The 27,312-nt window shown below is 36.6% G+C and overlaps 1 protein-coding gene across 3 annotated transcripts in view; it reads left to right on the forward strand.

Moving 5' to 3' along the window:
- C4H9orf85 (chromosome 4 C9orf85 homolog) overlaps window positions 1-27,312 on the forward strand; it is a 59,276-nt gene that overhangs the window by 12,027 nt on the left and 19,937 nt on the right. The window contains exons 2-3 of one of the 3 annotated variants that reach the window (XM_055578303.1): window positions 22,589-22,695; window positions 23,259-23,753. In XM_055578303.1, the coding sequence (XP_055434278.1) occupies window positions 22,589-22,695; window positions 23,259-23,451 (300 nt within the window). In that variant the 3' untranslated portion in view covers window positions 23,452-23,753. The other 2 variants (XM_055578301.1, XM_055578302.1) reach the window with 2 other exon arrangements.

Genomic DNA, 27,312 nt, shown 5'->3' on the forward strand with positions numbered 1-27,312 from the left:
TTCTCCAGGCAAGAGTACTGGAGTGGGTTGCTGTGACCTCCTCCAGGGGATCTTCCCAACCCAGGGATCGAACCTGCGTCTCTTATGTCTCTTGCATTTGGCCAAAGGCATCCATCAATCTCTTATTCAAGATAGTGGCAGCGTGATGTGGTAGGAAGACATTGATATTGGAGTCCAGAGATTTAGGTCAAATTCCCTAATATTTACTTGTTCTGTAATCTTGGACAAATTTCTTAAGTAGTCAAGATTTTAGTGGGTTTAGTTATATTGTGAAAGTTAGGTGAGATTTATTCAAAGTTTACCTCACGTGATACCTGGCATGCAGTGTTAAGCATTCTGTAGATGCTATTCTGTAGATGCTAGTCCATTCCTTCAGTTTATAGGATGTTCATCATGCTCACATGCTACTCCTGCTCACATGCTACTCCCTTGTTTATGCACTTCCTGGTTAATCCCACTGGAATGTCTCCCTCCTTCCTGGTGGCATTTATTACCCTCGTGACATATATGATGCATGTCTTAGTAGGTATTGGTATATGTGTCTTGGCTTCTTTCTCTTACACATACATCACAAATGCCATCTGTCTCTGGCAGGAGGGGCTCAAGTATTTTTTTAAACTACTAATGGTGTAATATGTATGTCTAGTAGCAGTTCAGTGCTGTGGGATGAAGGAATGGAAATCAAGTAGTTCTTACTGACATTTTGCAATTAGTTGTTGGTCTTTGTTAATTCATCTGTCTTTATTGTCATCTGTTTTATTGTTATATAGCAAGCATTTGCAAAAGAGTATGATATGAATCCTTCATTCAAGAATCTCAGACTAGTAACTACTCTAAAAAGTGAAAAAAGATAAATATGGGGCATTTTCATTTATTAAACTTTTGTTGAAGTATAACATACAATGTGTAGGAAAGTGCAAAAATCATAATAGAATTAAATGAATTTTCACAGACTGAACACAGTCATGTAATCACCACTCAGATCAAGAGAATGTAACTGGTCCCTCCTAGTCACTACAACTCTCTTCCTTTAGTAACGATTATCTTGATGAAGATGAAGTATTTTTGAATAACCTTAAAGTCATGGCTTTTGGAGTCAAAGGCTTTTATAGGTGCCCAGATAACCAGCCTTTCTTTACAGAAATAGTATTAGTGGATGTAGACAAGCATCCTGATGGATCATATTAACTACTTAAATATACAACAAGACTTCATATAATCCTTCTTTGAAATGTAAAAATTGGTGTGATTTGATTTTCCGAGTGATTGATTTAGTCCCTATAGGATTCCTGACTTCTAAAACTATCAAGAGTAAATTTGAACTTTCCTTTAGCTTTGGAGCTGATTATTTCAACCTCATCCTAAATCTCTTCCACTTGATCTACTTCCTCATGAGGTTGAATTGCATTTTAAGAACTTTATGGTGGACATTTTCTTAGATATTTTATCAGGTTCATTCCTAACTGGAATAGTTGTATTCCAGTTATATTAGTTATATTCTGAAGATAATATAATTCAAATTGTCCTTATGAAACTGAGTTGTAACACATTTTGTTTTTGTTTTGGCAGAGTTGTATGTTATTAACAAAGAAATATTCTTATAGGTGATAGAACTATGTCGGTAGAATAATTTTCAGTGGTGGTTCATTGGCATTAGAATTGTTATAACTTTATATTAAGCACATCTGTTTTGAAGGCCATTTTCAACAGGGATGTGAAATACCAAGCTAAACTAGGGATTATTTTAAATGTTTGCTGTCCTATAAAGATTTATATATTATTAAATGTTCCGCCCTGTCTTACCAGGTGGCTGACTTATTTGTTTTGACGTTACTCATGACCCTGAAGTCATCACATTGAGTAATATATTTGACATCATGGTATATACTTGCAAATGTGAATATTCTATATACCATCATTAGCCTTTATCACAAGACATTGTGGTAATATGATATCATGTTTCCTGTAAATGTGAATACTTGTAGGACATAATGCTGGATCTAATTTTTAATAAACTTAGAATAGTCATGTGGGGTAAGTTGTCATTTATCATCCGTAAAAATGATATTAGTGTTACTTTTACATATGTGATGCTTTTGCTCTAATTTAAACTCCTCATTATCGAACCGTGGGTGGTTCTTTGACCCTCATATGATGATTTCAAGGTCAACTGTTTCCTAATATATTTAAATAAAAATCTCTGGTTTCTTGTGATAGTTAATTCTAATCTTAGAGATTCTCTAGGGACACCTTTATTAATGCCTTCATTCTCTACCCAGTAAGAAAAAAATCAGTCAAATTTTACTAAGGCTTCTAATTCAAAATGACTGACTGAAAACATGCATTTATCTCTCTGTTTTTAAAATGAAATGACAGAGGGAAAAAATAAAGTTGAAACATTAGAAAAACTGAAAAAACAAAAAGAAATTTAAGATATAAAGTAGATGAGATTAGACTGATTCAACTAAGCATTTTTTGAATCTGTGTTATAATACAGATGGAAGTCAAGGTTTTTCCAGTAAAACTCTGGAACAATGTCAGTGTCAGAATTAATAAGATCTGTACCAATTTTTGGCATCAAGTGGCTTTCTCTATCATTTACCTTCAAGATAAGGTCAGAAGAGCAACTCTCTAAACTGGAGACATGCCATGAAAGACAAAGTCAGAGCAATATTCTTGATCATTTCTAGTCTCAGAGCTTAACGAGGAATCCCTAGGCTTAGAGGCAACATGCTTCCTGTGCTGCTAAAGCTAAAGCTATCAAGCTGTTAAGTTTTTTCCTGTCAGCTAGAGGCAGAGATTGTATAATGTTTGGATTCCAGAACAGTAGCATTTCTCAATTCTGCTCTAGTAACCCATTCTATATCTGTTGATTATACTATAATAGTACTGTCCAGAACAACTTTCTATGATGGTAGAGATATTTCAGATCAGTTCTACCCAGTACAATAGCCATTAGCCACATGTACCTGTTGAGCATTTGAAATATGCCCAGTGGAACTAAGGAACTGAATTTTAATTGAAATTCCATTTTAATAGTTACATGTGGACAGTGGCTACCATACTGGATAGTGCAGATCTAAACCCTCAGTTATAAATACGAGCAGACTACTGAGAAGCACTAAACTTTTTAGGAAAACCAAAACTATGAGATGTAGACTGGAAACCCTACCTCCTATGCCTGGTTAACAAAGGTAATAGAAGACACAGAGGAGAACTTTGAAAAAGTGTAATTGGTATCCATCTTTAATGACTCAGAAAGCTCTCAAAATCCATAAAACAAAGATAGATTGCTGCTAAAAACAGCAGCAGCAGCTGCAGAAGCTATGGCATTTTGTAAAAATGACAGTTATGGTTACAGAAATGTAAACATCTTAATAAGATGGCTAAATAGCAGTACGGACAAGACTGAAGACCAAATCGGCAGTTTGAGAGATCAAGCCATTGGATCTGTCTAAAACCTAGTATGAAAGGTCAAAATGATAAAAATTCTGAAATGAAATTTCAGATAAGGAGGATCAAGTTAGGAAAGCTACTATCTGAGTAAAAGAAATCCAGAAGATGAGGAGGGTGAGGAAGAAATGTTAAAAAGTAATGGAAAAAAACACAAAAATTTTCCAAAGTTGACAAAAATCTTAGACCTTCAGGTAGCAGAGTTCTAGACATCATGGTTATATTTTGGAACTCCAATCGTAGAAGTGCAGAGAAATTCTACAGGCTTTCAAAGAGAGGGGAAAATGAGGTTACCCATAAAGCAACTGTGATCCTGTGGTCATCAGACTTCTCATCTGCTACTTGGAAAAAAAATAAAGGAAAAGGTATACAAAGTGTTATAAAGAAAGTATTTTAGAATTATTATTTTTTTAAAATATTTATTTATTTATTTGGCTGCACCAAATCTTAGTTGCAGTATGTGAGGTCTAGTTCACTGATGAGGAATCAAACCTGGGCCCCCTGCTTTGGGAGCACTGAATCTTAGTCACTGGACCACCAAGGAAGTCCTGAATTAAGAGTTCTTTATAGAGCTAAGCTATGGTTTGGAAATCAAGGCAAAAGAATCATCCAGACTATAAGTTTGTCAAAAATAGCTATATTGTAAGTAATGTACTCCAGGGTATTAGAAAGATACGTGGTAGAAGAAACAGCAGTAAAAGGAGAACTCAGTAAAACTAAGTTAACTTTTCAGTAAACATTCAGTAAACATAAATACTGTTATATGTGAATCATAAGACAGAAGAGGTAAACTATTTGGAAGACAAAATCTATACTCATTTCAGCCACACTTGGGAATTAAAAACAAAAGCAAGCTAAAGGTCTTGTCTTAGGGTGGTGGAAAAGCCATGGAGAAGAGAAATCAGTATCATCATTAAAGTCTAAAATGCCTGTTATTTGTTTGGTGTCTGTGCTGAACTACTGGAGATGAAAATAAGACCTTGTTCTAGCGTTTATGGTGTTGATAGTGTAGCTGGAGAGTTAAGACCAGTGTACAAGAAGTAATAGTGAGCAAACTGGAAGTTTTACTAGCAATTTTTGGAAGGGCTGAAAAATATGATCTGTGTGAATATCTGTAGATAATCTCTCCTGCTTCTGCTTGCAGTTGAACCCAACTTCTGGTTCTAATACTCAACTGGTAGAAGTACAAAGAAGGGATGAAAGAAGATAAGTTGCTGTTGTTTTAAATCAAGCCTGTGTGTCACATTAGACTTTGATCTGCAACCTTTTGAGGACTTATTTTACAAGATTTTAACAGTGGTCTTTGAAAACATAAGATGTCTTTTTTGTAACAAACTTTGCAAATTTGTCATGAGTAGTAGGGATATATATCTTCCTCTATGTTCTGTTGGGTTGGGACTGAATGAAACAATAGAGTTTTTGAATCTGCAAGGCTACCAGTAAGCCTTGAATCTCTGATGACTCCTCCACCTCCCAGTCTGTGTGTGCTGTGTCCTAAATGGCTTCATTTGTGTCTGACTCTTTGCAACTCTATGAACTGTAGCCTGCCAGGCTCTGTCCATGGGATTCTCCAAGCAAGAATACTGGAGTGGGTTGCCATCCCCTCCTCCAGGGGATCTTCCTGATCCAGGGATTGAACCCACATCTCTGATGTCTCCTGCATCTGCAAGCAGGTTCTTTACCACTAGCGCCACCTGGGAAGCCCCATCCCTCAGTCTAAATCCTTCCAAAAGCCAACTTTGAAGAAGCTTGCAGTTAATCTCTTATTTTAAACACCCTTTTAACTCTTGACAGTATATTGCTCACTATTCAGATTTACATCATCAGATGTAAATCTACATCAGATTTACCCTTTACTTTTGTCTCCCAACTAGATTTGAAGCACTATGAGGAAAGAACTGTGTATTGGAAATCTTCTGAATCCTTGTGTTGCCTAGCACAGTACTGAGTAGACACTAGCTCGTACTTTTTTTCAAATTGTTCCTGTAGACAGCAGAGATGTGGTCATGATACATCCTGTACTTACTTCTAAGCTGTGATACATTTTATAATTTGACTGTTTGAAAGAGTCCTAAATTTGGAGTCAGGGTAGCACAGGAGTAGACACTTCGGATTCCTCCCTGTGTGGCTGTGGAGTCACTCTTTTACCATAGGTAAGTTATATCAATGCTCTATAAATTAGAATAGCAATAACTAGCAATACCACTTTCTTCCTTCCACACAAGGCTGATGTGAGAATTAAATAAGAACTACAGGACAACTTTAGATTAAAAAAAAAAACTATAGAAATAAAATAGTGTTTTGTTGTAGGTGACTTGCATCTTTCATTTCAGAACATACTTTAATTTTAATACCTTAGCTTGTTATATTCTTGTCATAAAAAATATCTTTCTTTTTAAGAATGAGAAAATGCTCTCAACTGAAGTTAGGTAAGTCACATGTGAATAGGTGGACTAAACGAATCATGGCACAAACCTAATTTTTTCCTGATGTGACTTGACTCCTCAATCAATCGTCATCAGGTACAGATTATTCTTAGGACATTCTAATGTGACCAGAACAAGGCAACTGTCTTTGAAGAAGTTAACTAGCTTCAGCATGGCAATTGCCCTTGTATCCTGTCCCCAAGTAAATGATGTACAATGCTGATTTATTTTAAAAGATAAAATCATTTGGTTTGGGGCCACTGCCAATTATTATGCTTGGAAGAGTTAATTCCATAAATCCGAAAATATGCTATTAGAAGGAAATTAATATCATTGTTCTTTTTTGTTTAATACATGTTAAACAATTGTTGGTTAGTAGTTTTGTCTCTTTTAAGATCACTAACTTGGGGCATACCATACTGGTTGGACAGGATCTCAAATTGTAACTAACTTTTAATGAGTGCTTATAAAAACACATGTGTTGCCTCATGACACTACACGATTGCTGATTGAGCAGGGCTTTTTGCATTCCAGTTGGATTGTACATAGTTGGCCCGTGTAGCGCACTACTTAGTTTACCTTTTATTATTTAGGGTTCAGTGTACTGAGAATCTGTGAAGAACAAGGTAGAAAAGTAAATCCTCCTCTTTCAGAACATGGCTTAGCAAAGATAATATTTTCTTTCCTAAATGAATTTTTCTAACTTAGGGATTTTTTGTGCCTTTTTAACAAATGATATATAATACTGCAAGGTTCCTGAGCAACAAGCCAGCAGGTTTGGCCCTATTTGCAAAACAATGTACCAGTGTTAGAATTTGAGTCAAAACATAGGACAAAAACGTAGACAAATGTAGCAAAATTTTGTGCTTTTACTTTTTTTTTTCTTTACTATTTAGCAAACCTTGAAAGCTATAGGGGAACACTTTCTTCTTCTAACTTTAATAGAATGCCCTCAAATATAAGGCATCTTTTTATGAGTTCTGCCTCTGCTGTCCTGATTAATTGTGTGACCTCGAGCAAATCTCTTAATTCTCTGAGCCTCAGGTTTCTCATCTGCAAAATGAAGATAATTATGCCTGCCCCTAGCCACAGGAATGTTCTAAGAATAGCAGCAGGGAGAATTTTTATAAAGGATTAGACGTGTGGTTTATAGATTTATGATAGCAGTCTTTTATGTAAAAAATACTTAGTTTGCTATTATTTTTATAATGAAAACCAAAAAAGACCTGTTTTATAGTAAACCACATAGATAAATAACTTTTCCTGAAGCATGCTTTTGTCTAGACACCTGACCAAAGTACAGACATATCCCATAGATATAAAATCACTCAAGGACTTGTGTAAGCAAAAGAACATTGACCATAACTGTAAACAACCAAGCAGGGAATTAAATGATAAGTATAGTAGATTTCTTGAGAATATAGAAATACACGTATTTAGCTCTGTCTCCTCTAGTTCTGATAGACACATCCTCTGTTGGAAAAGAATGTATCAGGATCTCTTTTCCCTGTCCTTCCCCAAAATGCTCATTACTCTCCTGTTAATTAAGTTGTATTATTTTCTGTATTTGATGATGAGAGTAACATGGGGATGTGAATAGTGGCGGGAGAAACAAAAGTTGATAATCACTGATCTAGAAATTACTCAGATTTCCCAGCATGTTCGGTAAAGTGTCTGTCTACAATGCAGGAGACCTGGGTTCCATCCCTGGGTCGGGAAGATCCTCTGGAGAAGGAAATGGCAATCCACTCCAGTACTACTGCCTGGAAAATCCCATGGACAGAGGAGCCTGGTAGGCTACACAGTCCATGGGGTCGCAAAGAGTCGGACACGACTGAGCGACTTCACTTTCCTTTCCTTTCCTAATATTAGATTCCATAGCTAATTGAGATTTAGTCTGATGTTTAAATTTTATTAATACCTAAGGCAGGTGTTCTTTGGAAGGAATGATGCTAAAGCTGAAACTCCAGTACTTTGGCCACCTCATGCGAAGAGTTGACTCATTGGAAAAGACTCTGATGCTGGGAGAGATTGGGGGCAGGAGGAGAAGGGGACGACAGAGGATGAGATGGCTGGATGGCATCACCGAGTCGATGGACATGAGTCTGAGTGAACTCCGGGAGTTGGTGATGGACAGGGAGGCCTGGCGTGCTGCAATTCATGGGGTCGCAAAGAGTCGGACACTACTGAGCGACTGAACTGAAGGCAGGTTTAAAACACAGGGAAGAGCAAAGAAGAATTTCCCAGCTTTCAGCATGTTTAGATCTGGCCTAAATTCCAGAAACAGCAATAAAGGCCAGAAACTATTTCTATAAATTCTATTTTTCCTGACCATGAGGAAGTCAGAGTAGAAAACAGATGGTTTCTATACAGTGCCGTAGCAGTGTGAACCATGTCTGAATTAAGAGACTTTAAACATACAGACTGAGAGTCTAGGATAAATTACATTTGGTATGATGTCTTTTGATATCAGACTTTGGAAAAGCTTCTTCTGGATTCTGGATATGTGTCTCTAACATAGCTTTTCCTGTCAGTTCTGAGGCTATTCTGGAGACTCAGATATTTGATACATTAGTATACACATAGTCTAGTCAATACTGTATGTTTCAAAGGTTCCTTTTGAGTTACTTGGTTGGAAATCAAAGTGCATCTTCCCAGTGTAGAGATGCTCTCGATGGAGAAACTAGAAATGAGACTGAGATTCTAAAAGAGAGACAGTATAGAGTGATGGAGCAAAATACAGAATTTGGAGTCAGAAGGTGTGGTCTTGAGCCCTGGTTATATGACTTTGTAGGTATGTAAGTGTAGGCAGATTGTCAAACCTGTTGGATTTTTCTCTTCATCTATAAAATAGAAATAAAACTGTTTTTCCCCTAATGTCTTGAGGAAATCATATGATTAACTGAATATTGATTAAGATGATACTGAATGAATGTGAAGTGGCTCAGTCTTCTCCAACTCTTTGCGACCCCATGGACTGTAGCCTACCAGGGTCCTCTGTCCATGGGATTTTCCAGGCAATAGTACTGGAGTGGATCGCCATTTCCTTCTCCAAGGGATCTTCCCAACCCACGAATCAAACCCGGATCTCCCGCATAGACAGACGCTTTACCGTCTGAGCCACCAGGGAAGTCCAAGATGATACTATATAAATATTATTGTTCTCACTTACAGTAACCAGTGGTGTTTCAACTACAGTAATCAACTTTTTTTCTAAGGAAAAGCATATCACCCCCTTACTAGTAGTACTCTCAGTAGCAAAGGTAAGGTTGGGAACATATTCTTCTCTCTGGAAATGTCGACTTGCTTCAGCTGCCTGTGGTTCTTAACCTTTGACATGGTTAAGAATCTGGAGAGTTGTATAAAATACAGATTTTATCAATCAGTAGATCTTGGGGTTGAGTCTAGGAATCATCATTCTAAACAAGTAGCTCACAGGAGGGAGAAGGAAGTGGCAACCCACTCCAGTGTTCTTGCCTGGAGAATCCTGTGGACGGAGGAGCCTGGTGGGCTGCTGTCCATGGGATTACACAGAGTCGGACATGACTGAAGCGACTTAGCATGCATGCATGCATTGGGGAAGGAAATGGCAACCCACTCCAGTATTCTTACCTGGAGAATCCCAGGGACAGAGGAGCCAGGTGGGCTGCCGTCTGTGGGGTCACAGAGTCGGGCACGACTGAAGCAACGCAGCAGCAGCAGCAGTTCACAGGAGATTCTAACGTACATGGACTTCAAACCACATGGTCTTCTGTTAATTACCTTCTCCTGTATTTGATACTCAGATTGATATGCTTATCTGTGTGACTAGCTTTCCAGTGATCATACTTTCCTCATTTGTACATTAGATCTATCTGAGGAAAGTGGGAGGGGCTGCTATCACAGGAGGCTATTGTCTGAGCTCTTTTTTGCTCTAGGGCATTCCCCATCACTTTACCACAGGTTCTTGCAGTATGGTCTATGCAACGGAAACTCCTGAGTTACAAATCACCATCTCAGGGAGTAGTGGGGCCTGGAAATCTGATTTTTAATATGCTTTCGGGTTGGGTCTTATGTACTTTAGAGTTTGAGAATGGACTTAAAAGCCATTTTCCCCTAAAGGCTTGGCTTTGCCCTAATTCTATTCTGGTCATCATTTCTCTAACTACTTACCAAACCTAGATCATTTTTTTGTCTTTATTATCTCCCATGCCTGTCCCCATCTTTCTGTCCCCACTGCTACAGCCAAATTTAGTGTTTTAGTATATTATTTTTCTACTATAGCAGCTTCCTTACAAATCCCCATACTTCCCTCTAGTCCTGTCTTTAACTGCTGCTTAGGATCTTATTCAATCAGATTCCTTTCCTGTTTAGTACTCAAAATTCTTTAGTTGGCAAACATGCTCTCTTATAATTTAGCTCATTCCTTCCATTCTCCTCACACCCTGTTGTTTGGCTCTTCCTGACTGCTCGCAGTTTCCCCAAACGGCCGTATACTTTCTCATACTTCATGTGTCCTTGCCTTGCAGTGGCACTTGGCCTTTGTAAGGTAGAGGATGATCCCAAAGCACCCTTTGTCTATCTGTGTTTTAATTTCCACACTGCCAAAGCCATCTCTCTGTTTGACTGCTTACTAGCTCAAGGATAAAGACTTTACTACTCTCTTGTACCCCTATATCTAATATATGTCTGGCCATTCATTATAGGCCTTGTGTACGTCCTTTAAATTGAATGAGATGGAAAATACTACATGGGATTTTGGAGGGTTGTTTGGAACACAAACCTAGATTTGAATGAAGAATTGAACTTCGACATGAGAGTGTGGTGCAAAAGGACTGGCAGAGCAAAGCCACAGGAGATGGCAGATTGTGGTGTCTGCCATATTTGTTTACTTGGGAGTGCCCAAATGCATAGGCAAGAAAGACAGGTGATAGCACCAGAAAGGAAAGTAGAGATCATATTGTGGTGAGGTCTCAATTTCAGTCTTCAGTTCAGTTCAGTTGCTCAGTTGTGTCCGACTCTTTGCGACCCCGTGAATTGCAGCACGCCAGGCCTCCCTGTCCATCACAAACTCCCAGAGTTCACTCAGACTCATGTCCATTGAGTCAGTGATGCCATCCAGCCATCTCATTCTCTGTCGTCCCCTTCTCCTGCCCCCAATCCCTCCCAGCATCAGAGTCTTTTCCAATGAGTCAACTCTTCGCATGAGGTGGCCAAAGTACTGGAGTTTCAGCTTTAGCATCATTCCTTCCAAAGAAATCCCAGGACTGATCTCCTTCAGAACGGACTGGTTGGATCTCCTTGCAGTCCAAGGGACTCTCAAGAGTCTTCTCCAACACCACAATTCAAAAGCATTAATTCTTCGATGCTCAGCTTTCTTTATAGTCCAACTCTCACATCCATACATGACCACTGGAAAAACCATAGCCTTGACTAGATGGGCCTTTGTTGGCAAAGTAATGTCTCTGCTTTTCAATATGCTATCTAGGTTGGTCATAACTTTCCTTCCAAGGAGTAAGCATCTTTTAATTTCATGGCTGCAGTCACCATCTGCAGTGATTTTGGAGCCCCCAAAAAATAAAGTTTGACACTATTTCCACTGTTTCCCCATCTATTTCCCATGAAGCGATGGGACCAGATGCCATGATCTTCATTTTCTGAATGTTGAGCTTTAAGCCAACTTTTTCACTCTGCACTTTCACTTTCATCAAGAGGCTTTTGAGTTCCTCTTCACTTTCTGCCATAAGGGTGGTGTCATCTGCATATCTGAGGTTATTGATATTTCTCCCGGCAATCTTGATTCCAGCTTGTGCTTCCTCCAGCCCAGCATTTCTCATGATGTACTCTGCAGATAAGTTAAATAAGTAGGGTGACAATATACAGCTTTGACGTACTCCCTTTCCTATGTGGAACCAGTCTGTTGTTCCGTGTCCAGTTCTAACTGTTGCTTCCTGAACTGCATATAGGTTTCTCAAGAGGCAGGTCAGCCAGGTCAGGTATTCCCATCTCTTTCAGAATTTTCCACAGTTTATTGTGGTCCACACAGTCAAAGGCTTTGGCATAGTCAATAAAGCAGAAATAGATCTTTTTCTGGAACACTCTTGCTTTTTCGATAATCCAGCGGATGTTGGCAATTTGATCTCTGGTTCCTCTGCCTTTTCTAAAACCAGCTTGAACATCTGGAATTTCACAGTTCATGTATTGCTGAAGCCCAGCTTGGACAATTTTGAGCATTACTTTACTAGCGTGTGAGATAAGTGCAATTGTGCAGTAGTTTGAGCATTGTTTGGCATTGCCTTTGTTTGGGATTGGAATGAAAACTGACCTTTTCCAGTCCTGTGGCCACTGCTGAGTTTTCCACATTTGCTGGCATATTGAGTGCAGCACTTTCACAGCATCATCTTTCAGGATTTGAAAGAGCTCAGCTGGAATTCCATCACCTCCACTAACTTTGTTCGTAGTGATGCTTTCTAAGGCCCACTTGACTTCACATTCCAGGATGTCTGGCTCTAGGTGAGTGATCACACCATCATGATTATCCGTGAATTTCAGTCTTAGGAATGCCCAAGGAATGTAAGTTTCTGACCAGAGGAGGCATATGGACAGATGTCTGTTAGACATAACTGTTGACAGCTTGGTCTCCATTTATCTTTTTTAGTTTCTAATCCATCTTCTATTTGGGAGGCTGCTTTCGCAGTACAGATAGAAATGAGGACCTGATATACAGAAGTAGGGGGGATGTAAAGTAGAAGACAAAGTTGGGGACATTGTGGAAAAATTAGTTTTGTCAATATTGGCATTTTGGTAGGAGAGGGAGGAGGAGTCAAAGGTGACCTGAGATTTTATGCCTGAGACTACAAGAAGAGTTTAAGATGACGTTTGGGACAAAGGAGAAACAGATTTTACTGCTAAGATAGTGATTGTGATTCAGTCCACAGATTTGAAGTGTTTCAGTGATTTCCATGAGGAGGAAAATGAATCTCCTTCATGCAGACTGATATATCAGGACCTCCAGAGAAGCATTAGGATTGTGCATTGTTTTGGAAGTAATCTTCATTGAGCTCATTACTGAAGCTGTAGTTATAGGTTATGTTGACTGTGAGTGAAGAGTATGGAAGGGATTCCCTAGTGGCTTAGACAGTAAAGAATCTGCAGTGCAGGAGACCCAGGTTCAATCCTGGATCAGGAAGATCCCCTGGAGAAGGGAATGGCTACTCACCCTACTATTCTTGCTTGGAGAATTCCATAGACAGAGGAGCCTGGCAGGCTACAGTACATGAGGTCGCAAGGAGTTGGACATGAGTGAGTGAATAACACACACACACACACACACTCACACAGAGTGTGGAAAGAAAGGAGCACTGCAGAGACATCTAAGTTGAAGAAGAGACAGACACAGGGAAGGCAGATCAGTGAGTGAGTTGATGACTAAATATTGAGGAATGGATCATTTTAAGGGGTAATCAGAGGAAGAAGTATTAGCAAAGGATCTTGAGACGGAGCAAATGAAGTTTGAAGTACAGTCCTACTTTGTAAGGTGAGTCTTTTTTTCAGGAAAGACAAAAATTATTCCTGGATAAAACCATTGACATTTTGACTATTTACAGCAAAATTTTGAGAGAAAAAACTTACCTCCCATAAAACTACTCTGACAATAAAGCTGTTTCCACTTTAGAGAGGTTATTTTTGGGTTATTTATTTATTAAAGTCCTGTAGTTAATAATGAAGATGGCTTAAAGATAATTAAATGTACATTATCTTAAAATACTAAATACCCAATATTTTAATTTTTGTAGGGCAAAATTTCTCTTGTCTTTGGGAGATTATTCTATGTTCTTATTATAATTTGTTCTTAGTGTTGCAATGTGAGTCCTTCTATAAAATTTTTTTAAACATTCATAATATATCCTCCTGAATTGTACCTTTTAGTATAATATGGAGAGAATTAAAAATCTTTTACCAGAGTGCTCTTTGTTCCAACTGACCACACCTTTTAAAAGATGTGATTGGTTTATCAGTGCAATGATTTGGTGGTTCAAATCCTTCAGAAATATTTGCTTGTTAAAATTCACAGCACCAACTTATTTTAATATTTACTTAAAAGTAAATGAGTGAAATATACTTTGGAAAACAGAAATGGCTTTCTTAATAGGTTTTGCTACTGCCAGAAGATACTGCAATAGCATGTTTCTGCCTGTAGGCAGGTGTGGCTCCATTTAAGTGTGTGTTTGCAGTAAGCTTGTCAGTGAGAATATGAGTAGTTTGCATGGCTACTGAAATAAATCAGTAGGTAGTTTGTACATAGACCCTCTCTGTATAATTGTAACAGACAATAGCTCTACCCACTTTTTGAGAGAATAGTCCTCTGTTTAGGATGATCAGGGCCCATTTTATATTCAGTCTTTGGATGAAAATGCAATTGTTTGTTTTTGCAGATGTCGTTTGTTATAGGTTTCAGCAGTAAAAAAAAAAAAAGTGAGCGAGGGAATCCAATATTGTTTCTTGACGAAAAACGCTAATATTGTAAATATGTGGAACAAGAGAAGAATTTGAGTATTTTTAGTATGTATTTTCAATTCTCTGGTTGGTATTGGTGTTTTAAGGGCTTAGATGAATATAGTGTGAAGGAGACGAAGATGGGCTAGACTTCAGGGGAAAAAATAATTATTTTAGTGTATAGTAGAAATATACCTCACTTTATCCCCTAGGTATCTCTTGATTGGAATTTTATATTGTGAAAAATCAAATATTGGTAACTGAAACATTTATGTATTTGATGTCCATATGTATTTATATCAAATATTTTAGAATTTTAAAGTTATAGTTTGCTTATAAATGTTGAGAGCCAATCTCTTTAGTTACATTGAACCAATGTAGTTTCTTAAAAAGAAGTAAGCCTATAGTAACTTTGGTTTTCTATTTTTCCTTAAATGACAAATGGATTTTATTACTAGAACTCACTTCAAAAGTATTTCTGGTCTATTTATATGACTAGCTCATTTTGTGAAATAATAAAATACATAAAAATAGTAAGACTCAGTAACTTGTCTAAATAAGGTATTTCTGAGAGTAATAAACATTCAAACTATTGCTTCGTATCACACTGAAATAGTTTGTATGTTTGAAAGTTTTAAGTGACTAGAAGTCATTGTTAATATTTTGGATCATATAGTAGTGTTCTATCTCTAGTAATTGTGGTATTGTTGATTATAGCAGGGATTTCTTTTTTCCTTTCTTGCCTGAGCCGCACAGTGGTGGGGTCTTAGTCCCTGACCAGGGATTGAACCCAGGCCCATGGCAGTGAAAGTGCTGAGGCCTAACCACTGAACCACCAGGGAATTCCTGGCAAGAAGGATTTTTAATTCTCTTTTTGAAAAGAAAAGTGGCAGTGTCTTCTGTTCTTTTTAAAATTTTAACTGCCAGGATAAGAAAACAAAGCAAATTTTTATAGACAGGACTAGGAAATATTTGCTTTAATGTCCAAATAATTATGTACCGTACTTAATTTAAGAAGGGGACAGTTATTCTTTACCATGAGTTTTCACCTGTGGTAAAATTCCTGTCATTTTACTCTTTTATTGAAATGTGATCAGAAGTTGTTATGTGTAAATATAATGTGATGAGAATTTGCATGTTCATTAGAAGTTTTCTGGTATTTATAACATAATACATTGAAAACCATATGTATTCAGTCAGTTGGAAATAAGCAAACTATCAGAAAATAGGTTAAATGGAAGTATTACTCTGAAAGAATATAATATACAGTCAATAAAAACATGTTTTAAAAGTATATATACTAATATGAAAAAAAATTGATGAGAAGTTATAAAACACCATGTAGATAAAAATACAAATTTCTATAAATATATATGCTTAAAATTCTGAAAAGTGTAGAATCCCTGAGGGATAAGATTTATCCTCTTTTTAATTTTTATAAAAATTTCTATAATTGAATATTTATATATAGATGCTCATATAGTTTTAAATCTTAAAACTGATCACTAAAGTTATTTTTTATCCACAAAAGTAATAAATTCTTAGCATAAGAAATTTATATAATAGAGTATACCATTGTTCATACACAGTGGGAAAAAAGTACTAAAGGGAAAAGACTAGTTGCAAAACCAAGTGGCAAGGAGATGAACAAAATTTACAGACTGCTGGACAGAATACAGAAAAGAGATTTCTGTGTGAAGTTTGGACTCTGTTTTTTCCCCTGCCCCATTCATAATTTATTGAGTGATAAATTCTATTTCCTAAAGTGTTACGTAATATAATAAACCAAAGGCCAGCTGTAAGCATAAGTAATTTAATTTCATCTAGTTAGGATAAAATTTTTCTCAGTTTGTGACCAAAAACCACTTTTAAACATATAATTGTACTTAGGATTATTTAAAAATAAGGACTTGAGCTTATTCTACAGGATGTGTTTTTTTATTTCTGGCTGCGTTGGGTCTTCGGTTCAGGGTGCGGGCTTTCTGTAGATGTGGAGAGCAGGGCCTGCTCTCTGGTTGTGGTGCATGGGCTCGGTGGCTTCTCTTGTGGAACATAGGCTGGAGGGCTCTCAGGCTTCAGTGGTTGCAGCTCGTGGGCTCCGGTAGTTGTGGTGCACAGGCTCGCTCCTTGGCATGTGGGATCATCCCAGACCAGGTTTTGAACCTGTGCCCCCTGCGTTAGCAGGCATGTTTTTAACCACTGGACCATTAGGGAAGCCCCTGTAAGATTTTTAATAGTCCAGTGTTCTTCTAACATATAGAAAATCTTTACTTATATTTTAAGTCCCTTTAACCTTTACCTGAATCCTCTAGCAACTGAACTAAACACTGAAGCCAGACAAAGATATTAAAATAAACAACTGTGGGCCAGTATTCCTCAATGGAGAATGCAATGGCACCCCACTCCAGTACTCTTGCCTGGAAAATCCCATGGACGGAGGAGCCTGGTAGGCTGTAGTCCATGGGGTCGCGAAGAGTCGGACACGACTGAGCGACTTCACTTTCACTTTTCACTCTCATGCATTGGAGAAGGAAATGGCAACCCACTCCAGTGTTCTTGCCTGGAGAATCCCAGGGATGGGGGAGCCTGGTGGACTGCCGTCTATGGGGTCGCACAGAGTCGGACACGACTGAAGCGACTTAGCAGCAGCAGCATTCCTCATTGAACATAAACACAAAAATCTTCAGGGGAAATTAGCATATTGTATTCACCAATAAATAAAAAGGATAATACACCTCAGACAAGTGAGGTCTATTCCAGGAATGCATTGTTGATGGATTGGAATATTTAACATTGTTAAGATGTCACTTCTCCCCTAAATTTATTTATAGTTTCAATATAATCCTAATTGCAATTATCACAGGCTTTTTGTTGTTGTTTTTGTTGAAATTAACAAACTGATGTTAAAATGTATACAGTAAAGCAAAGAAAGTAGAATAGCTAGATAGTTTTGAAAAAGAATAAATTTAGCAGATGCACAGTATTGATTTCAAGACCTTAAAGCTCCAGTAATCAAGACAGGGCACTACTGAAGAAAAAGTAAACATAGATTAATATGATAGAATATTGAGTCCAAAATAGACACACATATTTAACTTTTGATGATAAAAATACAATTCAGTGATGCTAGAAATTGGACACATAATTTATAAAGAACCTCCTACCACTATTTTGTACCATGTACAAAAATGAACTCAAAATAGATCATAGACTAAATGTAAAGCCGAAAATTACTGAACTTCCAGAAGAAAGCATAGATGAAAATCATGATTCTTCAAAGACTTCTTAGATTTGACATTAAAAGCATTGTCCATAAGAGAAAAAAAGAAAAAAAAGTTGTCCTTCATTGAAATTGAAAAGGTTTTCTCTTAGAAAAACATTGTTAAGATAATGAAAATAAAAACACATAAAGCAAACAATGAGTTAAATTACACCAAGATAAAACAATCTGACAAATATAGGATGTGGAGTATTCCCGAAGATAACGTGCCTGGTATTTTCAAAAACTTCAGTGTATAACTGATTCACTTTGCTGTATACCTGAAACTTACACAACATTGTAAGTCAACTATATTCCAATAAATTTTTTTTTTTTCCAAATACTTTTATTTATTTATTTGGCTGTGCTGGGTCTTAGTTGCAGCCTCAGGTTCTTCCATCTTCGTTGTGGCATATGGGACTTTTTTGTTACAGCATGTGGGATCTCGTTCCCTGATCAGGGATTGAACCTGGACCTCCTGCATTAGGAGCTCAGAGTCTTACCCACTGGACCACCAGGGAAGTCCCTCCAATAAATTAAAAAAAAATAATAATTGAAAAAAATACCAGTGTAGAGGATAAAAGAGGGAGATCCTGCTAGACCAAAAGACAGAGAACAAACTGAACTTGAGTACTGATTGGGGTGTGGGGCGGTGAGGGATCATTGAGGAAATTTCAATGTAGACTGGCTACATTCAATGGTATTAGTGATTTTTTATTTTTCTGAGGTGTGATTTTCTGTATTGTGGTTAAGTAGGAGAAAGTCTTATTTCTAGGATATATATGACTGAGAGGTGAAGAAACTTGGTACTTGCAATCACCGACTCAATGAACATGGGTTTGTGTGAACTCCGGGAGTTGGTGATGGACAGGGAGGCCTGGCGTGCTGCAGTTCATGGGGTTGCAAAGAGTTGGACACGACTGAGCGACTGAACTGAACACATGAAAAGTGAATAGATAAGATGGAAAGTGTTAACAGTTGTCTCTAGATTACATATGTGATCATGTGTTAGTATTGTTTTAATTGTTTTCTGCATGTTTGAATTTTTTTGTAATGAAGATGAGTGTTTTTAGAACTCGTTTGGGAGGACGTATTCTTTGAAGATGGCCTTTTGATTTGCAGTGCATTTCTACAGATATTATGAATATCAGATATCTGTATTTACGTTGCATACCTGAAAAATACTTGTAAAGAACCCGCCTGCAATGTGGGAGACCTGGGTTCAATCCCTGGGTTGGGAAGATCCCCTGGAGAAGAAAAACAGCTACCCACAGCAGTATTCTGTCCTAGAGAATTCCATGATGGGGTCCCAAAGAGTTGGGCATGCCTGAGTGACTTCACTTCACTTTCACCTGAAAATAACTTTTTACTAGACTGCACTATATAACACTGTCTACTTGAGCACTAGGATAGAAAACAGCTCTGTGAAATGCTTTGTAGTGTAAGGATGTTTTTTGAGAGCATTGTTTACTGTATCGTATGGCATTGTCTCTGGGAAAATGAAACTTCAGGTTTTAATAATAAGAAAAGATGTGCTGCTTCTGAGAAACTGGAGTTTTGGCACGTTACAGATCTTGAGTCAGGTAAGTGAGCAAAACATTTTTTGTGGCTACTGGAAAATTCACATCTCACTGTGGCCTATACCTAGCAGGTGCTCTTCCCAGCTGTACTTCTGGCTGCTCTGTGATTTTCTCTCCCAACTCTAGTTTTTCCCTTAATCTGATTCCCTCATCTATTTTTTGGTTATATTTATTTTTTAAGATGCTTTATGTCCAACAATAGTCTAGCCATATTAAAAGGATTTAAGAAAATAACAGGTAATAATTTGGAAGTCACAGACCCAAATACTGATTTTCAAAGTTATTATTATTAGTCAAATAATATCTTGCTCCTAATAATCCTCTAATCAAATTTAGAATAAAAGAAGTATTACTCGAAAATTTAAAAATATATACTTTTAAGTATAATTAAATATGGAGTAACACGGTTGTAGCTATGTTGGCAGCAAATACCTTATTTTGGTGTAAGGCAGGGGAGAGACGAGGTCATTCTGTTCCATGGAAATGGAAATTCAGCTGCAGTTAGAATTGGCATTTTTCTTGAGAATTTCATTTTTTAATTTCTTTTTTTTTCAACTAATGAAGGGAAGTAAATGTGCCGTTGTTTTATCTATAGCATTTCTGAAAGGATTATGATGTACAAAAAGTCCTAATGAAAATTATATTAGTTGCTCTTGAATGATATTCGAATTCTTCCCCTTCATACACAATAGTATCTCCCTTCTATTAAATGATACTTTATATTTTATAAAATATTCTTCAGCATCAGCATATTGATACAGATGTTATATTTACAATTTGCTCTTGCTACCTTCTTGGGAGTTGAAGTCTTCACATCCCGTAGTTCTTTTTGGTGATTAATGTTTTATATTACCACTGCTGCATCGTTGGACAGCAGAATGTTTAAAACAACACTATAAAATATGTTGTATGAATTAATAATGGCTAAGACGGTTTTTAGGACTTTATGTATATATATGATGTAGGGGTGTCCTCTAATACATAAGTTTATGATACTTATTCTAACTTTAAAAGAAGTATTCATTGATAAAGAAGGTTTTCTTTTTTTAGCTAGGATTCTTCCACTGATCATTTTTTTCCTTTAAAGATCTGAGAAGTAGCTTGTTAAACTAAATTATCTTTAAAGGCTTTTGTAGTTATAAAACTAAGTTTTGATTTTATATTTGGACATGCTTAAATGTTAACCTTAGTAACCTATTATTTTCTACCATAAGGGACATGCTAAAATGAATTGCCAAAATGGGCAGGGTTAGTTGTAAACACAGTTGTGAGTAATGTAAGATTGCCAGCAGCAGCAGCAGCAGCCACCCCCTTTGCTCCAGGCAGAGTGATTCCTTAAAACTAGGGTTAAGCTTTCCTCACTTATGTCTCTGGAATTCACTTTTTCTAGTTTGCCAAAATACAGCAAAGCCAAGGTACACAGTTTTCTTTCTGTAGCATTTTTAAATGAAAGTTTTATTCATTCTCATTTATTCATTCATTTCTTTCTCAGTGATTTCTTAACACATGAAAATCAAGTTTAATCTTGCAGTAGTGTCTGCTGGTCATGTGACTGCCGCGCAGCATCTCCATTTATACCGCTCCACACGCCACTCACGGGGCAAGCTCCCACAAAGACCTGTTTTGTTATACTGTCAATCTGTCGATCCACCCTAAAGAAACCAGTTTCTAAACTATGCACGGCTTTGTAAATCAAGATGAACTGGTCAGAAATTGGATACGAAGCAAGCGAGAAACCAAATAATGCTCGCCAGTTAACAAGTAAAATGTGTTGTATATAATAAAATCGCAGGTAATGAAATGGTGTGCGTTCTAAGAATATGCTAGCTAGAAAGTTTATGTCACATTCATACTATAATCATAGATCATCATTAGTTTATTTTTTATTATTGTTGGAGTTAGGAAAATATTAGTGCTTTTGGTAAGACATTCTAGGCAACAGAGGGCAGTGAGAGTAAAAGATGAAATGGGAACCTTAGTTCTGGGTACTTCTTGGCAAACCCTGTAAGCGATAACTAGGTGCCAGTGTTGATAAGAAGAGGAATTTGGCATTAGGCAGATTTCCTTCTTTCTGGCAACAATGAGCCACAGAAAAGAGGGGATATAATGGCATGCAGGATTTATTTTCCCAGGGACTCTCCATCTAGATCAGGAAGAAAAGAATACCCATACACAATTCATAAGTAATAGAATATGTTTTTTACCACAGAATTAAATTCAAACATAATGTATTCACAGCTCAATTTATGGTTTTTTGAAAATACCCTTGAAATATTTTCTCTTTGAATAAATGTTTTGTTATTATTTTACCCTCTTGTTTAGAGCATTAAAGAATATCAAGCGCTGTTCAGAAGTTTTGTTTTCTTTCAGATGATTTCTAAACCATGTGCTTTTAACTCAGTATTCAAATAACCTTCCAGAGAACCTGCATCTTTTGAGATGCTTTGTTTTACTCCTTTTGAAAAATTTAGAAAAGAAGCAAAGAGAACGAGAACTTAAACTATCCTTTTTTCATTATTCCAAGAGTAGGCAAAGACCAGGCTTCCACAACCAAAACAAGTTAGAGAATTCTCAGAGTACTTAGTGAAAATATGTAGTCTAGGTCTTGAGTCAAATGAACATGTTACAAAATACAAAGCTGTTGTGAGAACACATGACACATTTAAAATTTTTTCTTCCTTCTTATTTCCCAACACATTTTGAGAAGAATATTATAAGGAAAAAAAATTGTTTTCCTCATAAAGCCCGTTTTCTACCAGTCATATGCACATACTTCTGTTTTGAAGAAACCAGGTTATCAAGGTAACTTTTCTAAGACATCTTTACATGAGAATACAGAAAGATTAAATTGAATAATTATATATCTCCTTGCTTCCAGCTGCTTCTCCCTGGCTCTCCTTTCTCAAGTTGTTTAGTCTCTGCCCTCCCCTGCAGACTACAATTCAGGATTATCTAATATCTCAGTTTAATTTCTCATTTCTCAGTAGTAAGACTTGAGTTGTCAAAACAGTAGGCTTAGAATATGATTGTATTTTCTTCTACTTTTTTTGAGATGTAGTTTACATACAGTAAAGTGCATATGTCTCAACTATATAGTTTGAATTGTAAAATGAATATGCATCAGAATCAGTGGGGATGATGTGCTTAAAATACTCCTGCCAGGAAATTAAAAAGTTCCCTAGATGATTCTGAGCTACATCCTGAGTTAAGAATCTTTGCCTTCATAAAGAGCCAAATTGATGTACATAAAAACACGTAGTACACCGTAAAATGTTATGCAGGTTAAATTTAGGTTGCTGTTTAAAAAAAAGCTTAAATTTCTCATATGCCATTTGGGGTTTGTAATGCTGACTCAGTAGTGAAATTCTCAATTTGTTTTTCTGTTTCTTTTTAAGAAAATTAATGCAAAACTTCATGATGGAGTATGTCAGCGTTGTAAAGAAGTTCTTGAATGGCGTGTAAAATACAGCAAGTACAAACCGCTATCAAAGCCCAAAAAATGGTAAGTTAAGTTCCTTAATTACCTCACCAGTAGTATCAGTATCATATTACTTCATTTCCTGATTTTCAAAATTGTGTCCAGATAAATATTAGGGGGAATAGAGAAAAAATTTCCATTCTTTCATGTGGACTAGAATTTCATCTTACATGCTGCATCCTGGCTTGTGAGGCAAATAGATTGAAAAGGTAAATTCATCATTCCTTTCCCCCTTCTTCCCTAAGTAAATAATACACCATTTTTGTAGCATCCTGTTCAAAAATGAGACTAGGGTTTTTATTTTGCAAGATTCTATCTCCCAATGACAAGATAATGATATTTGCTATTTAATTTACTAAAATAAATAATTTTTACCACAGGGGATCTTTAAAAGCATCTAACATTTTAATTGGACCCATGAAGATTACTGAAATGGCTTAAATTGAGTATCATGAGTAAATCACTAGATTGATAACTTATAATTTCATTCCTTTGAAATTTTGCATCTACACAAAAACAACTGGACTTTGTTTCTCATTTTTCTGTCCTTTACCTTCCTCTGTAATGTTGGGATTCTGTTTTATCAGCTTTGTGTATATCGTGATGCTGCCTCCTCACATCCTTTGGCTCAGGCTGAGTAAGGGCCATGCTGCTAAGTCACTTCAGTTGTGTCCAACTCTGTGCTACCCCACAGACGGCAGCCCACCAGGCTGCCCCATCCCTGGGATTCTCCAGGCAAGAACACTGGAGTGGGTTGCCATTTCCTTCTCCAATGCATGAAAGGAAAAGTGAAAGTGAAGTCTCTCAGTCGTGTCCGACTCTTCGCGACCCCATGGACTGCAGCCTACCAGGCTCCTCCCGCCATGGGATTTTCCAGGCAAGAGTACTGGAGTGGGGTGCCATTGCCTTCTCCGGAGTAAGGACCATATTGGAGGGTAATTGGTGCCTGAAAGAGAAAACTGATCATTTTAAATGTAAGAATTAGCAAGAGTATGTGTGATATTGTTTTGACAATTATGAATTTTAATTTGATAATTTATATAGGAGCTATTTGAATGCATTTGTTCATTGTTGCTTTATTTTCCTTTTAGCTATTCAGTACTGACATCTTCCTTAAATGTATTCCCTCTTCCTTTTTGGGAGGAAATGTTAAAGTTTGGAAGGTTAGTCTAAATAATAAATATGTTATAACCTTTGCTGTTCATTTCTTTTGAAAATTTATGTCAACTTTTTTGTGGATTTTTAGCTCAAGCTATGGGGTAATTTGTTTATTTGAGAGTAACAGCTTTGAATGTTTTAATTTGGGCAATTTCTTTTGCTCAAGATGCTTCTTTTTAATACTGAATGGTTAAAAACCTCAAGTAAGGATAGACTAACTTCAGCTTTTTAGAATTTTTATTTTTGTATTGTTCTTTCAGAGCAAATTTTTAGTATTTATTTTAGGTATAGTTGACCCCTTTAAAAATAGCTCTGCATTTTTCTCTCTCCTGTTTTCCAGCCGTTTCTTTGTATTCTCTAGCATTTCTTCCCCAAAGAAAACACATCTAAAGAAAATTTAAAATTTATGCTCATTGGCCCAAATTAGCAATAGGGAAATTTGGCAACTGTTTGTACTATTCAATGCTAGATTTCCATGAATAAATTAACTCTGTCCCCTACCATCAAAATTAGTTGCTGATTCACAATTAACCATGTAGTTTTAGTTAATAGACCTAACACAAAATTTGTAGCTTTTTGAATATTTTCAACAGGTCTTTTTTTTTTTTTTAATTTTTATAATATAAAGGTATTTTGAGATTTCATCATCAGTCTCCATTTTTCTCTTGTAGTACTATTTCCTAAAAGAATTTGAAGTATAGGTAATAAGTATTTATATAGCCATAGAGTTGTAGTAGATTCACAGTATAACAAAGGAAGTCATTGAAAAATATTTGTTCCTTACCCATTATCTGTGTTTTAATCTCTTTAATTTGTGCTGCATCCTTTATGTTTATCTTCATTGAATGTACCAGCATGTAAAAGATCATATCAATTATACATTTTCCAGGTGGTATAACTTGCTGTAGAATTTCTGAACTAAGTGATTTTACATAGCTCTGGAATTTTCACTCTTTTTGTGTATTGCTTATGGTCTTAATATTTTTATGGCTCCAGAAGAATTTGCATACTATAAATCCTAGAAAAACAAATATTTTATTCAAATATAAAGACTTAGTTAAAAATAAACGTAAAAGGAAACAGTATTAGTAGCAAATCTTATGTTTAATTCTGGAGAACTTGTAACACAACAACCTAAGAATGACTGAATGTAGACACATGGACCCAAAGGTCAGCAGCTCTGTCCTGTCTTGGAGTCACTGGAGTTAGGGAAGCTCATGGAGATGCTGCTAGTACTGGTAGTATGTGACCCAGAGGCCTTGAGATGAGAGCCAGAGAGGAGCTGCTGTTCTGTGTCACCCTGAAGCAGATGAAGTCAGCCATAGAATAGCTAACAGTGAGTGCAGAATGAAGGAGATACAATGTTGTACAAATACCAAAGTACAGGTAACAAGACTTTAAGCCTGAAGGAAGACCTCTAGTAACAAAGAAGCCCAAACTAATTCAAAACAGTGATAGAGCTCTTGAGAGACTTAAGAAACTGCTAGTTAAGACAAGGTCTGAACATGTTACCTAGGAAGTCAACTTGCCTGGCCTAGAGTATAATGAATTTCAGATTACATTAGAATTCTAGATTATAGTAGGCATTTTAGAAAGCCTAGCTTTCAAACTCCAAACCAAGATTGAGAGTGTTCTGAAGAGTATAAATCACCTATGTATACTTTGTTGTCTCTGCATATCCTTGACCAATATTATAAGGATTTAAATCCATTGATAAAAGATGATTCAAGTAGCATAATTTATTTAAAATTTTAAATGTTTTATTCAATCTAATCATTTATAAATTAAATTTGTCCTTTGTTAAGATTTGTAGAGGAAGTTTACTTTGACACTAGAGGTGTCTTTGTGTAAAGATTCCTTTTCCAGCACCCTGAATATTCCATTCAGTTAAAATGTTGAGCATTGTTTCGCTTATCTGTCTCATGCCACAGATTATGTAACCCAATGAGGTACATAAAAAAACGTTCAGCAGAACATAAAATGTAGGAGGAGAAAGTGCTGTTTATAAGTAATAATTCTTTTAGAATGAAGTAATATTCTGAATATTGGGAAAATTGAAGTATTTTCTCCCATTTGTTTGGCATGTGAATCATCAAAAACTACGCACATCTAGCAAATATCCATTGCCTATGGGATCTGATATCAAACGTTAGATTCAAGGAAAAAAAAGAGCTTGATATCTAAACTCCTCAAACTTCTTTGATTCATGGAAAGCAAAAATTGTATGGTGTTTGTAAGTGGCAGAAAATATTTTCATGTTTCTCTTTCACCTTCAGTAAGGTAATGTGCTGCAAGATTTGTATAAGCATGTTCTCCCAGTTACTGGAAACAACCCTCGACCATCTGAATAGATGTCTGAACTTGAGTTAAAAGAGGAAAGAGTTGAAAACTGTGTATTTGCTAGAAAGATGGGAGGATGGCTGTGAGGGAAAGGGGATAAAATGCATGTCACCTATTAGTAATGTGTGAACAATGGGATGCTGATACAATACTACCCTTTGATAGGATAATTTTAAATGTCATTGAGTACACAAAGCTTTAGGTCTTTATAGAAATAAAGTGAAAGGCTCATAAAGATAATGTTTAGTTTTTTATAGCTTCTCATCTCTGTAAAAGCAATGAGATGAACTGCCATCCTTGTTTTACACTCTGCTCCTTAATCAGAGGTCAGCGTAATTGTACCAGGATTTCCCTATCATTTTGGCTCATATCTTTTGATTTTAAAGCAAGAAATTGCTACTCCCTGGTGGAGGGCTGTTGTGGTGCTGCAACAGACTTCTCCCTTGACATCTGAATAGTATAATCGTTATTAAGATTACTATTAGATGTAAGAATTGTGGTTCAGAACAGGACTAAATCTTTTTGTATAAAACCTCATCTTTCAAGAGGCATTCCCTGGTGGTCCAGTGGTTAGAATTCTGCACTTTCACTGCCCAGGGCATGGCTTCAATCCCTGGTTAAGGAATTAAGATCCTGCAAGCTGCAAGGCAAGGCCGGGGAGAAAACAAGCAAAAAAATCTCCTCATTTTTCAAGTGCCCTGGTTTTAACTTTTGGAAAATAAAAACCCAAAGATAAATTAAAACCATTTGTAACCATTCCTGGTCAGTCCCAGTCCATTCATGAACACTGTAAATAATTTTAGGTGTAGAGCTGAAAGTTACTGGAAAAGCAAGAAATCTTAAAAATGATTTGTATAATCACTTATACAAAGTGATTTGTATAAGTCTTAAAGAAGAAGGAATCTTGATATTCTTCACTTAAAACTCATTTATAGACATTTATATTATTTTCCAGGTACTAGAAATACAGATGTTTAAAAACTGCCCTCTTCCTCAAGCAATGTAAGGGAATGAACTCTTACATATACTCCTTTCTTTTTTTTTATTCTGGGCTCAGAGGGATTAAATGTCTACCCAAGATAAGAAAGTAAAGCAGATGGAGTTAAGATTCAAATGCAAATTGTCCTATTTCAAAGCCCCCTG

The sequence above is a fragment of the Bubalus kerabau genome, chromosome 4, assembly GCF_029407905.1.
Source record: "Bubalus kerabau isolate K-KA32 ecotype Philippines breed swamp buffalo chromosome 4, PCC_UOA_SB_1v2, whole genome shotgun sequence".
Classification (NCBI taxonomy): domain Eukaryota; kingdom Metazoa; phylum Chordata; class Mammalia; order Artiodactyla; family Bovidae; genus Bubalus; species Bubalus kerabau.